The sequence below is a fragment of the Erpetoichthys calabaricus genome, chromosome 1, assembly GCF_900747795.2.
Source record: "Erpetoichthys calabaricus chromosome 1, fErpCal1.3, whole genome shotgun sequence".
Classification (NCBI taxonomy): Eukaryota; Metazoa; Chordata; class Cladistia; order Polypteriformes; family Polypteridae; genus Erpetoichthys; species Erpetoichthys calabaricus.
Genome location: NC_041394.2, coordinates 346,278,997 through 346,293,503, shown reverse-complemented (window position 1 = coordinate 346,293,503; position 14,507 = coordinate 346,278,997). Strand labels below are relative to the sequence as shown.

The 14,507-nt window shown below is 39.7% G+C and overlaps 2 protein-coding genes across 2 annotated transcripts in view; one reads left to right on the top strand and one right to left on the bottom strand.

Annotated features, from left to right (window-relative positions):
* LOC114668567 (zinc finger protein 883-like) overlaps positions 1-14,507 on the top strand; it is a 249,222-nt gene that overhangs the window by 4,612 nt on the left and 230,103 nt on the right. The window contains 1 exon segment of the mRNA XM_051925295.1: positions 4,704-5,218. Coding sequence (XP_051781255.1) covers positions 4,738-5,218 — 481 coding nt within the window. The 5' untranslated portion in view covers positions 4,704-4,737.
* The window catches only part of LOC114669265 (zinc finger protein 721-like), a 235,882-nt gene that overhangs the window by 55,598 nt on the left and 165,777 nt on the right, over positions 1-14,507 (bottom strand).

The following is a 14,507-nucleotide window of genomic DNA, read 5'->3' as shown; positions in this document are numbered from 1 at the left end:
ACACTATTCTATATCTCATTCATACATCACGCTCTTTCTCATTCCCAACACCAGGGGTTGGCGAGCGAAGCGAGCAGGGGGCGGAGCCCCCTAGTTTAGAAAGAGGGGCAAACCACAGGAAAAATTCTTTACTTCATTTCAAATTGTCACCGTTGGCTTTTGAAGAATTTTCTTGAAGCCTTAGCCAAAAAAAGAGAGAGAAATACACACAATACATTTAGCAAGAACCATAAACTGCTATTAAAGAACCAGGGTTTTTAAGAGTGTACCCATATATCAAAGTCTACAGAAATACTGTAAGGTTTCTGCCGCCAATCATCAGATAGGGTAGGGCTCCATCATCATCATCATTGGTAATGTTAGCCTCTTGCCTCTGTGTTTTTGTTTTCCTCCTGCTCCTTATTACCACAACGTTAGCCCTACCAAGACCTGGAAATGGTAACATTAGTTTCCTCTTTGCTAATGCTAAATCCTGTGTGAGCAATTCCAGACATTTTTAGTAATGTAACTGCATTTCTACCCTTTTTATGAAGTATGTGAATTTCCCATTGGGATTAATAAAGTATCTATCTATAAGAAATGTATTAGAATCGTCCAAAAAATTCCATTTCGAGATTTTGATTAATCTCGACGTTTCAGGCCTCCCTGAGTCTGACAGTACCATTTTTGGAATTATGTCCGTGTGTCTGTCTCTGTGTGTGCGTGTATGTAAACACAATAACTTGAGTACGCTTTCACTTGGGTCAACGAAATTATGCATTCAAGTATTGGGTACAAAACGTTGATTTCTTTCAACTTTTGGGCTATTTCTGTTACCTGGAAGTGGTACTTTACCTTTTATTTATGCAGCTGCAGAGTCCTAATTAATCAACTTTACTTTTACAATAATTGTTCAATATATTAAGTTGATTTGTTGTTGATGGTTTTTTAATGTACATAATAGAAAAATATAATCATTGTCTTGCGGTTTACTCCTCAAATATCCATCCACATATCTGAGTATATGAGAAAGTCGAGGGGCGACCACTCCCGATTTTTTTTTTTTTGTTTTTTTTTTTATTTTTTATCATTGGCTGAGGTGAAAAGCCAGCATCATGTCACACTCGGTCATTCGGGTGGCATTGTTTTATGTAAACTCTTCAACTACGTTAGGCGTTCACGTGAACCTTCCTAAAAAGGAAAACTCCATATTTTCCGTCTGTCCCAATGACAAATGAACGCGGACGCACTCGTAATTAACTATGCGCGCAGCCTCACCTTCACTTTATGTACTTGCCCGAGTCTGGCAATGTGTACGCGCACCCCCCTCGCTCTGCTCGTGCATTCGGTCTTCACTCTGAGTTTATCGTTGTGGCCTTTAAAAGGTTTTATGTTGATTTTTGGTAAAAGACTGCAGTATAACTTGTAAAAAGTGTTTCAGAAAAAAATTCCTTCTTCAGAAAAGGTTAGCATTACTTAGTTTTTAGCATGCAGTCACTTCACTACTACAGATAACAAAGGACATGCCCCTGTAGTCACCCTTCCGCAAGAGGGTCGCGCAGGCTGGCAAGAGTGGAGTGACCTCGACGGGCTAAACCTCGACTGAAGGATGGACAGAAGCATCATCATCTGGGGGTCATCATGAGGGTCACTTCATCTGGCAGTGGGCGCACGTTTCCTGCTTTGGAATGAGAACAGCGGATGCCAGCCATTATTGTACAGGAAATTCTTCATCAAAACATCTTCATCAAAACCCCTGGGGCAACTGCTGGAGACTTGTCAAGGGTGGATTTCACACACACTTCAGAAACTTTTTCTTTTTACCAAGCAACCACGGGCATAGCTGTATAGGGTTTCCAAATAATTGAAAATGTAGCTACCAGAAAGGCTCTAGCAGTTGGTATGACTCAAATATAAAATTACTCAATGGTCCAAGTGTCTTCTTTTTAAAGGCTTTAATGAAACTCCAAGCAAACCGTACACAAAAAAATAAAGTAAGAAAGTTTAACACACACACACATCGTTTTGTCTATAATATATCATTTTTGATTTCTTGTTACATGTCTTAAAGTTTTAATATGTTATTGCACACACTATACACTTGTAACGTAACAGTCAAAATTTTCTGTGCCTCTCTAACAATTGGTGTTTCTTTCTAACTGTCTGACTGCAGTCCTCTGTTGTGTAAATACAGGAATATAGCAAAGCATTATGGACATTCCATTAACGTTTTAGCTTACATGAATAAAACGGAATCTTTCATTATGTTCTCTTCCACATTCTGTTCAGATTTAGCAAAAACAAATTGAGATTTACCATTAACATTCACGCAAAAGGTTTGACTCTTACAGCAGGCACATGGACTAAGTGACCATCACTCGATTTCCAAAGACTCTACAAGGATGTTTAATAGACGGACATACAAACCATTAAAACCAGTTGATGGCAGTGACTGTGGCCTCTCTTTAACTTTACATAATTTTGCTATTCTACTATACGGTGCATTCTGAATGTATGGAGACCACTACACTATCTGCACAACTTTGTCTTGCAGATGTAATGTTTTGTCATTTTCTACCCATCAGTCCACATTCATAATGACAAAGTTGAAAACAAGTTTGTTTAAATAAGTTTACAGAGTTACTAAAAGTCCAAAAAACCTGACATCTTTCCTTCATAGAAGTTTTCATACCCTTAATTCAATACTTTGTAGAAGCCCCTTACAGCTCCTTGCTGTCGTAGTCTCTACAAGCTTTGCACACTTGGATTTGGGCAGTTGATCCCATTCTTCCTGGCAGATCCTCTCAAGCTCCATTAGGTTGGCCTCTGTACCATCTCAATGCATGTCTAAGTCTGTGCTTTGGTTGCCTCACTCAAGGATGATCAGAGACTTGTGGTCTTGCTGTATGCTTCAGGTCATTGAACCGTCACCCCAGTCTGAGGTGGCATGTATTCTGGAACAGGTTTTCTTTCAAGGATGTATCTGTATTTGAATGCGTTCCTCTTTCCCTCAATTCTAACCAGTCACCCTGTCCCCATAGTGTGCTGCTGCCACTACCACTAGGGTTCAGCCTAGCAATGATATCAGGCAAGTGATCAGCAGTGCCCGGTCTTCACCAGATATAGTACTTGAAGTTCCATCCAAACCCTTCAATTTTTATTTCAGCACCAATTTCAGACCAAATTATGTTTCTCCTTATGCCCACTGAGTCCATCAAAAGCCTTTTATTCAAAAACAACTTCCATCTAGCTACTGTGCCATAAACACCTGCTGGTGAGATGGCCAACCTTCTGACAAGTTCTCCCATTTCAGAAGAGATCTATTAGAGTAACCATTGGATACTTGGTCACCTCCCTGACCAAGGACCTGCTTGCCCACTTGCTCAATTTTGACACATGGCCAACTCTTAGAGTCCTGGTGGTTCCAAACTATCCATTTCACAATTCCAGAGGCCCGCTGTGTTCCTGGGAACACTCAAAGCTTTAGAAATGGTTTGACCTTCTTGCTCTTATCTAAGCCTGACCACAGTTTGATCAAGGTTTGGGTTTTGTCCTGATAAGCAGGCCGTTTGGTTTTTTCTGTTAGTTTTCTTTTTCTTTTTTTTTTTTTTTTTTTTTTTTTTTCTTTTTCCGTTTCATTTTCTGTTTCTTGTTTCTTCTTTAAGTTTTTCATTTTTTTTTCTTTTTCTGTTTTTTCTTTTCCATTTTTTCTGTTTCCTACTTTCTTTTTTCTGTTTCTCTTTGTTTTTTTCCATGTGCTTGATCAACCTTCTCCAAACAGTTTAGTCCAGTTTTGCACACCCCCCGACAGTCAAGCCCTTCCTTTAGCTGAGCCCACCCTTCTCCTGGTAGCCCTCGCTCACTTCTAGTCGAGTCAAGTCAGTTTTATTTAAGGAGCACATCTAAATCGGCAGATGTTGACCAAAGTGCTGTACAGTTTCTTTAAATATAAATCAATGCATATATAGATGACAATGGCAATTCTATGCATGTTTGGTCTCTTAGCAAAACAGCCAAAATGCAGCTGTGAGAAAAATAAATTTAAAAAGTTGAGTTTTTACGAGTTCTTTCAAATGATCCTCCGTGTCAGTTTGCTAATTAAAGTAGTCAGTGACTTGTGGGTTAAGACAGAAGTAGGCCACCGATCTGTTCTTGTTCCACCAGACCAGAGTGCATCATTTAACAGCATGGACCACTGTATCTTTAAATTGCCTTAGTCGGTGGGTGCCCCTCTTGGGCTGTGTCTTAAGTTCGTTTCAGTCTTATTTAACCGGTAGAAAACTTGTTGTTAGTTGTGAAGACTGTAGTTTGGAGCTCCATGATATTGTACAGTATATGGTGTACCATAAGCAGCTCTTCTGGGCCCAGTTATTTTCAATCCCCATGCTCCTCTTTGGTCAGATTATCTCAAAACACAAGGTGAACTACCACAGTCGTGCAGATGTTCATATATTCTGAATTTTATGTTCATCCTTCTCCTCTCTCACACAATCACACACACTGACTAGCCTCTCAGAATGACTTTCTTGCTGTCCTCGTCCTCCTTTCCTTGTGAGTCCACATAGACCTGGGTGGGGGACACAGTGAGAATTGTCCTGCTGAAACAGCCATTTAAAAGGGGTCTCGCTGTAATGAGCTGCAAGGGGTGTGTGAAGGAGTCTCCTCCAAAGTGTTCAGTGTGTTTTTGGTGCTCTTTTTATTTCTACTCTCCTCTCTATCTACAGATAACAAGGAGGCCACAGTCACTAGTTTTCCAGTATGGAGAAGATGAGTCCAACTGTCCAGGGACCTCGACATGAGACACACAAATATGAAGAGGGGGTCTCAGAAGTTCAGAGGGACAAGGAGGAGACAAATCCCACACTACCCTGGGGCCTTCTTTTGATGAATGGAATTGAAGTTAATGCAGAGCACTGTATATGGAGGTCTGGACATCTAGAACAGAAGTGTGTCTGCATAAAAGTGGAGGAGGAGGAGGAGGACTATGATAGTGGACCTTTAGACTTTACAGTAGACTCTGAGCTGATGTCTTATATTGCTAAGCTGAAAAAAGAAACTGTTGACAGTTTGAAGGAAGAAGACCTCAAGCAGGGGTCTGACAGGAAGTGTGTTAATCCAGATGAAGAGGGTCCTGGTTTAGGATGCACACTGCGTGGACACTGCTCCATACCGCATCATTCTGTCAATGCGACACCAGAATCTGACATGAATCTGACAGGCTCAAGTCCTTCTGGAGAAGGTAGGTGCACAAATATAAGAATTAACCTGAGACTGTTGGCTGATGGGATTGACCCAACATGCTTGGCCTTTTCTTTATCACTCCGAAAATGTAGACTTGTTTTGGCTTGTGTTTTTTTTTTTGTTCTAACAAGTTAAGCCAGTCATTTCACCTTGTCAAATGTCAAATCAAACTTTATTGTCATCTCAACCATATACAGTACAGTAATCCCTCCTCCATTGCGGGGGTTGCGTTCCAGAGCCATCCGCGAAGTAGAAACCATATGTTTATATGGTTATTTTTATATTGTCATGCTTGGGTCACAGATTTGCGCAGAAACACAGGAGGTTGTAGAGAGACAGGAACGTTATTCAAACACTGCAAACAAACATTTGTCTCTTTTTCAAAAGTTTAAACTGTGCTCCATGACAAGACAGAGATGACAGTTCTGTCTCACAATTAAAAGAATGCAAACATATCTTCCTCTTCAAAGGAGTGCGTGTCAGGAGCACAGAATGTCACATAGATAGAGAAAACAATCTCTAGCAAACAAATCAATAGGGCTGTTTGGCTTTTAAGTATGCGAAGCACCGCGGCACAAAGCTGTTGAAGGCGGCAGCTCACACCCCCTCCGTCAGGAGCAGGGAGAGAGAGAGAGAGAAAGAGACAGAGAAAAACAAACATGCAAAAATCAATACGTGCCCTTCGAGCTTTTAAGTATGCGAAGCACCGTGCAGCATGTCACTTCACTAAGCAGCTGCACACAGAAGGTAGCAACGTGAAGATAATCTTTCAGCATTTTTAGATGAGCGTCCGTAGCGTCTAGGTGTGCGAACAGCCCCCCTGCTCACACCCCCTACGTCAGGATCAGAGAAAGTTAGCGGAAGAGAGAGAGAAGTAAGTTGGGTAGCTTCTCAGCCATCTGCCAATAGCGTCCCTTGTATGAAATCAACTGGGCAAACCAACTGAGGAAGCATGTACCAGAAATTAAAAGACCCATTGTCCTCAGAAATCCGCGAACCAGCAAAAAATCTGCGATATATATTTAAATATTCTTACATATAAAATCCGCGATAGAGTGAAGCCGCGAAAGGCGAAGCGCGATATAGCGAGGGATCACTGTATACATACAGATAGACAAAATTGTGAAGCTCTGGGTCCACCGTATAACAACATGAAATGCAAGTAAAAAATTACAATTAAATTAAAAATATAATTAAAATTTAAATTAAAACACAAACATGATGCAGTGTATGGTATTATGCACTCTAGATACATAGTCAATAAATATGTAATATAATAATTTCTGTATTATCTATATCTATCAGTTTATGATAATAATTGTTTAAGACATGTGTAAACAATGACAGGTCAGAATGTTTCACAACAGAAGGATTTCAAGAGTGTCAAAATACTTAAAGGTCAGTATGAGATTTTCAGTTCTTTTCTGCATGCACACTCATCTTTACAGGACAGTGGCTTGCATGCATAAAAGTTTTGTTTTTAGAGGTGGTTGAGGCAGTTTGGAAGATCCCTAGGGGGGGCAGCATGGTGTTAAGGAGTCGACAGCTTGGGGGTAAAAACTATCCTGCAGCCTGGCAGATCTGGCTCTGATGCTGCAGTATCTTCTCTTGGATTGCAGAAGTGTGAGAAGTCCATGTGAGGTGTGTAAGGGGTCCTGCACGATGCTGCAGGCCTTGCGGACACTGCGTTTGTAAAAAATGCCCTGTAGTGAAGGGAAATGCACGCCAATAATGTTCTCTGCTGTCTTCACTATCTTTTGCAGGCGCTTGCGGTCGGATATATTGCAGTTGCTGTAGCCGCCGAAGTATAAGGCGAGATCAAGCACGGGTAAAATGCGTGCCGAAAGAAATCTCTCAGTCCAAAAGTTCGTTTTAAATATATTTAGTGAAAGTTAAAAGCAAATAATCCACACAAGAATAAAGAAAAAAGTAGTTACACACGTAGAATAAAAGGCAAAAAAAAAAAAGGGATACTTAGTTTTTCTTGAGAAATTTGTTATTTCTGTACTTAAAAGTTCTTTACTTATTCTTCTGTACTTAAAGATTCTTAGTTTCTTCATCTGTACACTTTAGATATACAGCTCAACACTTAAATATGTGCTGTTTTATGAGTTACTTTACACACTCGTAAGGCCTGTGGGCACGTACATAGGCACGGTTTAAAACCATAAGTAGAACATCATAAACATCATCTTAAAATCGTTTATTTTACTAGTTTCTCAAGTAGCACGTTAAATGCTTTGTTCTGTGTTTGATCTTCTATGTGCTCTGTGTGTGAATCACTACGTGCTTCCGTTCTTTCTCTTTCTCCGACAGGACACAGAATGCATTACATTCGAGATATTACAGCTCTCTGAATAATTAAAATACTGAGATGTATACGTGATATTATTTTCATGATGATAGGAATGAAAGCATGTTATTAAACATGGGAACACGGTGGTGCAGTGATTGTTCATATCTCACGCAAGAGGCTTGCTGCGCCATGTGCGACCTTCGATTAAATAATTAATTACAGAAGTACTGTCTCTGTCAAACGTACTAACCCCCAATTCCTGTCCATACTTTTCTTTCTCCAATTGCCACACAATCAGCTCTGTAATAGACGTTAAGCCATTTGTAAGCTTAGAACGCCGATTCTTCAAAACTTTTAAGGAACATTGAAATATCTTCGTAGTACATGTTTAATTATTCTATTCGTCTATCCTTCCAGTGTCGCGTCAGCACCAGCAAGAATACAGCGCAAGGCAGGAGCTATCCTTGAACTAGCTATACGCTGCGGCACCGTGTCCTCACATGTTTAATTATTAACAATACAGATTATTTAAATGAAGTTAGTTTTATCTGTATACTATAAGCAACATATTTTGCTGCATTTCATCTTAAAAATGATATCATCATCATACGCGCTTTATAAAGTAGCGCAGGTTGTGCAATATTATAACTGTAGTGTAAGTTTACAATGAGGTGATTGTACTAATAAGTACAAACAGTTCTACAAGGAGCACTTGATGGACTGATTGAGTGCATTTATAGTTCTTGGGATGAAACTGTTTCTGAAACGCGAGGTCCGTAAAGGAAAGGCTTTGACGCTTTTTGCCGTGGTTGAGGTAGTGTGTACTTGAAACTGTATAACGATAATTCTCTTTCCGATCGTCTGCTGCTGTGATTCACACTCAGATACAGTGATATAAATACTCCGAGTGGTGCAGTGAGAGTAATATGGAAAAAGAAGATCCGCAGTGGCAACCCTTAACGGGAACAGCAAAAAGAAGAACAAGATGCAGTGAGCGTAACAACGCTAAAGCAGTTATGGTATTTGGAATACTATGGCTATTCCCTGGCCCATTATATTGCTACAGGTTAATTACAATCAGATGCATTACACTAATAAACAATATGCAGTTAATTTCAGTGTATTTATAAAGCCGCGTCAGGAATGTGGAGCTAAGAAAGAAAGGATGAGCACACAGGAACAGTAGTTTGACCATTCTGTGGACCATTATATTGTTACAGGTTAATTACAATCAGATGCATTAAATTTATGAACGATATGAGGTTAATTTCAGTGTATTTGATAAAGCCGCCGCCGTGGATGTGGATCTAAGAAAGAAAGGGTGATCACACAGGAACAGTAGCACTGCTTTGACGCTGGGTGCCGCCAGTCTGCAAAACCGAGCGGAGAAATTGCGTACACCAAGGTATGAGTTACCGTGGAAATGTGCGTGGCTTTACGCCAAGTTTAGGTTTTATACATCGCGATTTGAGCGTGGAAAGGTTCGTACGCAACATTTCTGTGCGTACGCACCGTTTATACATGAGGCCCCTGGTCTTGGTCTGCACACAAACTCTTGTTTGCCCCTTTTGCATCTGGCATTGTCTTGATGACTTGACCCTTTACCCAGGAATTACAGGGTGTAGCATCTTATAATTATGCCCACAATGTCCAATTTCTTTATGAACTTGTTACATAATGAAAATAGCAATATGTGAATTCTTCTGAATAATTGCAGGGTGTTTTGCCTCTTCTGGTATTGCAGATATGCTGAGTCTTCCTCTGACTCTCAATATTCCTTCTTGCAGAACTGGGTCCTGTTTGATGATTTTACTGCCTTTCTTTACAAACTGATTTTTATGTAAGGCTTTAACCTCCTCTGGATAAGCTTGTAGTTGACTAAGGTGAATAAGTTCGTCTTCTGCTTTAGACAAGTCATGTAGAGACAGTGGCTTTAGTCTCATTGTCGATTTTGTATTCCTTCATATGTTCTGTGCTTAGTGTTTTTTGTCTTTCTGAGCTGTGTCCTGATTTACTGGCTGTATATTGAATTGCCTTTCTTTCTTCTTTCAGACGCAGAAGCACTTCTTTAAACCTAAGGAACCAAGCTATTGCTTTCTTTAAATAGTACCATTTTGAGTAGTACTCAAGTCCTCTTAACTGGTTCGATTTTTTTTTTTCTTCCATGCTTGCAAAATTCACTACACACCTATTGATTTCCAGATCGTCGCTAGTAGACCGGTCCACTTCATCCGGTCTCTTAGGCCATTCATGCTCTGGCTGTAGCAGGAAGTTTGGGCTTTGTATCCAAGTCTTACTTTTGATGAAGCTTTCTATTGTCTATCCTCTTTATGCCTGATCCACAGGATTTTGTGTAAATGCGACTTAACTCCATTGTGAAGGTTGTGAGTGCTCTCTTATTTCTGCGATTCTGTTGGCAACAAAATTTTTGTAGCGTGCACTTTCATTTGCAATGTACCTTAGTACTGTGGTGCTGTCTGTCCAAAAGATTGACTCTTGGAGGCGTATCTGTAGTTCTTGTTTTAACATTTTGACTGCTACCACTGCTGCTGTAGTATGTTCTAACCTTGGTATAGTGACAGGTTTTAGTGGTGCCACTCTTGATTTCCCCATTTATAAATGAACAATGTCTCTTATTTTCTTTATTAGTCAGGAGGAGGTAGGAAACCGTGCTATACCTGTTTTCTGAAGCATCTCCAAAATGATGCATTTGTGCAGAAATTATTTGACCAAATCCCAGGCGGTTTTATGCACCTGTTTACACTGTAATCCATAAGTAGCATTTTTTCCATTGCCGGACATACTTAACCTCCACTTCTTGATCCCATGCATATTTCTCTTTACACAGTTCTCTTAAAATAAGCTTAACAGGCAGTGTGACTGGTGCTAAGAATCCAAGTGGATCATATATTGAACTGACCACTGACAGAATACCACATCTTGTAACAGGCTTATCTTTCAGCTTTACCTGGAACTTGAAACTGTCAGTCTGTGTGCACCATTGAACACCTAAGGCTCTTTCAACTGGTAACAAATCATGGCTTAAGTCCAAGTCCTTTTGATCTATTGCCCTGTCTTTTTCAGGAATGGACAACAAGACTGCTCTGCTATTACTTATTCATTTTGTAAGATAAAATCCTTCCTGTAAACACAGGGATTGAAGATCTTTGGCCAATTTTATGGCTTGTTCTTCTGTAGCAACTGGCTTTAAGCAGTCATCAAGACAGACGTTGTGCAGCACAGTGTTAACTGCTTCCTCTGGAGCTGTGCCTCTTGCATCCTCTGCTGTTCTTCTTAAGGCATAAGAGGCACAACTTGGTGATGAAGTAGCACCAAAAAGATGCACTGTCATTTTGTATTCCTCAAGTCCATTGTTTAGATTACCTTCAGGCCACCAATAGAAACAAAGAAGATCTGTGTCTTCTTCTGGAACTTTCACTTAATAAAACATTGATTTAATGTCTGCCATGAGAGCAATTGGCTCTTCTCTGAATCTTGTAAGAACTCCAATGAGTCTATTAGTTAAATTGGGACCTTTCAGCAACTGTTCATTTAGGGAAAAGCCTTGGCAAGTGGCTGTACAGTCAAAAACCACTCTGATCTTATTTTTGTTTGGGTGATATACTCCATGGTGAAGTATGTACCACATACTCTCTTTTTCAAGGGTCATCTGTTCTGTGGGTACCTTGATGGCATATCCTTTATCTAAAACGTCTTTCATGAAAATTTTGTAATCCTCATGGAATGTTGGAAACTTTGTAAGTTTCCTTTTAAGTCCAATAGCACGTTGTTCTGCAACACATCTATTGTTTGGCACTTTGTGTCTCATCTTTAAAAGGCAGATTAATACAATTGTGTCCATCCACTAGCCTTGCAGTATCCGAAGCTGTGCGCATGACATTAATGTCCTCCTGTTACATTTCATCCTTCTCGTCACAACTGCGCTCTGGAAAGTCTATATTATATTCCTGGAGTAACATTTGTTCTGCCTCCATTATTGTCACATGATTGACTGAACATCTTTGCAGTCTTTCTTTGTCTGAGTCCTTTATCAATCCATTAACAATCCACCCACGGAATGTTTTCACAGCATGAAGTCTTTCATCTTCATTATGTATGATTTGCCATGGCTCCATGACTTTACGGCATTTGTACCTAATAACAATAATATTAATAATAGAAGTGTAATTACAATATTATTGCTTTGGTCAGCATTTATCTGGGGTAGATGCACGTCTTTTAGATAAGACAATTTCTTGAAATCTTCTTGTGTAGGGATGCTCTCCCTTTTCACTGGTACAGAGTTCAGTGTGAACACTTCTGGTAAATCAAAAAATGTATTTTCCTCTATCCCACAGACTTGTAACTCTGTTAAGACTGTACACTTCACTAATTTCTGTCTTATCTACTTTGACTCTTTCTACAGTGCTGATGTAGATGTGAGACTTTCTTCCAGAAAGATTTAAATGCTCTTGCAAACTTTTTGTGCAAAATGTAGCTGAGCTGCCAGTCTTTTAGAGCATATATTTCTCCAGTTTTCACTCATTTCAGTCTTAACTTCGACTGGAGTCACAGCTAAGATGCACTGTTTACCGGCCCCGGTATCAGTACAAGTCTTTTGTGGTTCCACAGAAATATGGGCTGAAGAAATGTTCTTCTCTTCCGACTTGGCATTCTCCTCTTTAGGAGGTGTGGCTTTATCGTTGGTTGCTTTTTCCTTATTCATTTTCATTGCAAAAAAGACAGAGCTTACTACTTGTACGTCAAGCCGTCTCTGCCTTTTTTACTGAGGTGTCTGTATCCCTTTTTTCATCAGCTGCAGAAAAATTTGTAGCAAAACTGCTTTCTCTCCGGACGCCTTTCAATGGATACTCCTCTTGATCAGTCTTGTCCTTTTCTTTCTTGAAAGTATGGGTTTGTAGAGATGAACTGTACACAGGATTCAAAGCTGATGTTGTTTGTTCATCCAGAAAGTTCACTGGATCAGCGAGAAGGGCTCGCCTGCTCTCCTTACTTTCAATACTCCGAACCTTGTATTGCCACGGTGCTAGTAGGTCTTGAAGAAGTTTGGAGACTTTAGTACGAATATTATCATTACTTTCAAATTTTTGTCCACTTTGTAAGTTGGGCATAATGTTTGTACATCCGCCAAGAAGGTTCACATAATCGCTCAGACCTTCTCCATCGTTCAACTTTATTTGCGGCCATCCTTTAGCTTTTCTCATATATGCATCTGCTTTCCGTAGCTGGTTTCCATAAAGACTTTTGAGCTTCATTCTGGCTTTTTGGTAGTCTTCTAACGGTGACAAATATTTACAATTTTTAATAAAATCCTGAGGTGAACCTTTAGTAAACTGTGCCAATAAGTCCAATTTATCTCGTGGATTCCCTATTGCCTCATCTGTAGCTTGGTCAAATGCTCCAATAAAATCCACATATTTCAAGGGATTGCCAGCAAATAAATGGGGTCTTTCTGTATGGCACATAAGGCACTTGAGTCTTATAATGCTGTTCTTTCTGTTGATCGTAACGCTGATCATAAAGCGGTTGTTGAAGAGATTTTGGTGCTTTATTTTGCTGATTATAAAGCGATTTGCTGAGGATTGTTTTTACTTTCATTGTTACGTGGAAAGTCACAAATACTTGCTTCTTGTGGTTTTGCTCTTCTCACATCTGGTTTCCGAGAACATTATTAGAATTTGGTTTATCTGAACTTCGATTGCGTCCTTTAAAAGCTCTCAGTTTTGCATCAGATTCTGCGATAGCTGCTTCCAATGCCAATTGATCTCTTTTAGCCTTTAACTGTATTTCTTCAGCTTCCCGCTGTGCTTTTTTTGTAACTAGAGCCTGTTGCCTTCTTTGGTTCTCTGCTTTAGGCAACAGCACAGCATGTGCTGCCTCTTAGGATCTGATGGCACTAATTGAAGTAGCCGCTGAACTTGTGCGACTTTTAGCTTTTGCAGAGACTGCAGGGGAAATGTCATCTCTCGTTCTGTAATCCTTGAATTGTTTACCTGAAAAGTCAAGTTGCTGGTTGTGGCTTTTATTTTTGCATTCTTCCAAAACCCATTGTACATCCCGATAATGTATTATGGTTTCCATTTGTAACATTTTCTGTGTATCTTCGTTGCTCTAGATGGATAAAAGTTTGTCGCTTAACCTTTTATATATTCCATTCTCGGATTGAGGAACTGATTTTTGATAATTAGGTCTACATTTTCGCAGTTAAATTCATTTTGTTATAAATCCTTTGTTAGTCATTGTTATTCATTGTATCGGATAATTGTTTGTATTTGTAATCCATTTCTGACTGAAGTTTAGTTGTCAATGAATTGAACGGCTTCTGTCATCTTGGAGATGGTCCTTTGTTGATGTCATAATCGTCGCGATTTCTGCTAAAACCATGCAGATGTTCATTTGCCGTTTAATATTTCCTTTGGCTTCCATGTTCAGACGCCATGATGATCCCACAAGGTACAGTACTTAAGCTACTTTATAATTTATACAGTCTCGCGAGGAGCGCTAGCAATTCTCAAATGTCCTCCTGCGATCAAAGACAAAGATTAAAAGTACCTGTCAGGTCTTTTCAAGTTGTCTTTGCTTTCTTTCGTCGAAGTCCGGTTTCAGGCTTAGAACACACAGGTTACTTTCTTTTTAATCAAAGGCAATTTTCAAGTTTTCAGTCTTCGGTGGCTGCACTAAAGTTTAAAACCTGCCTAAGTATAAGTCCATATGCCTTCTACACCTTACACATGGCAAGGCTGGTCACTAACTGAGAATATTATTTAGTCAGAGCAGATAGAAATAGCTAGAATATATCAATTTCACTCAACTTATGGGGGTTATAGGAACGTCCCATAGATTACGCATTGTCATCTAGTAAAATATTTATGGATCTTATATAACTAGAAAAATGGCTCTTACAGTTGCCATACCAGACAGTGATGCAGCTGGTCAGAACACTGTCAACGGTGCCTCTGTAGAACATAGT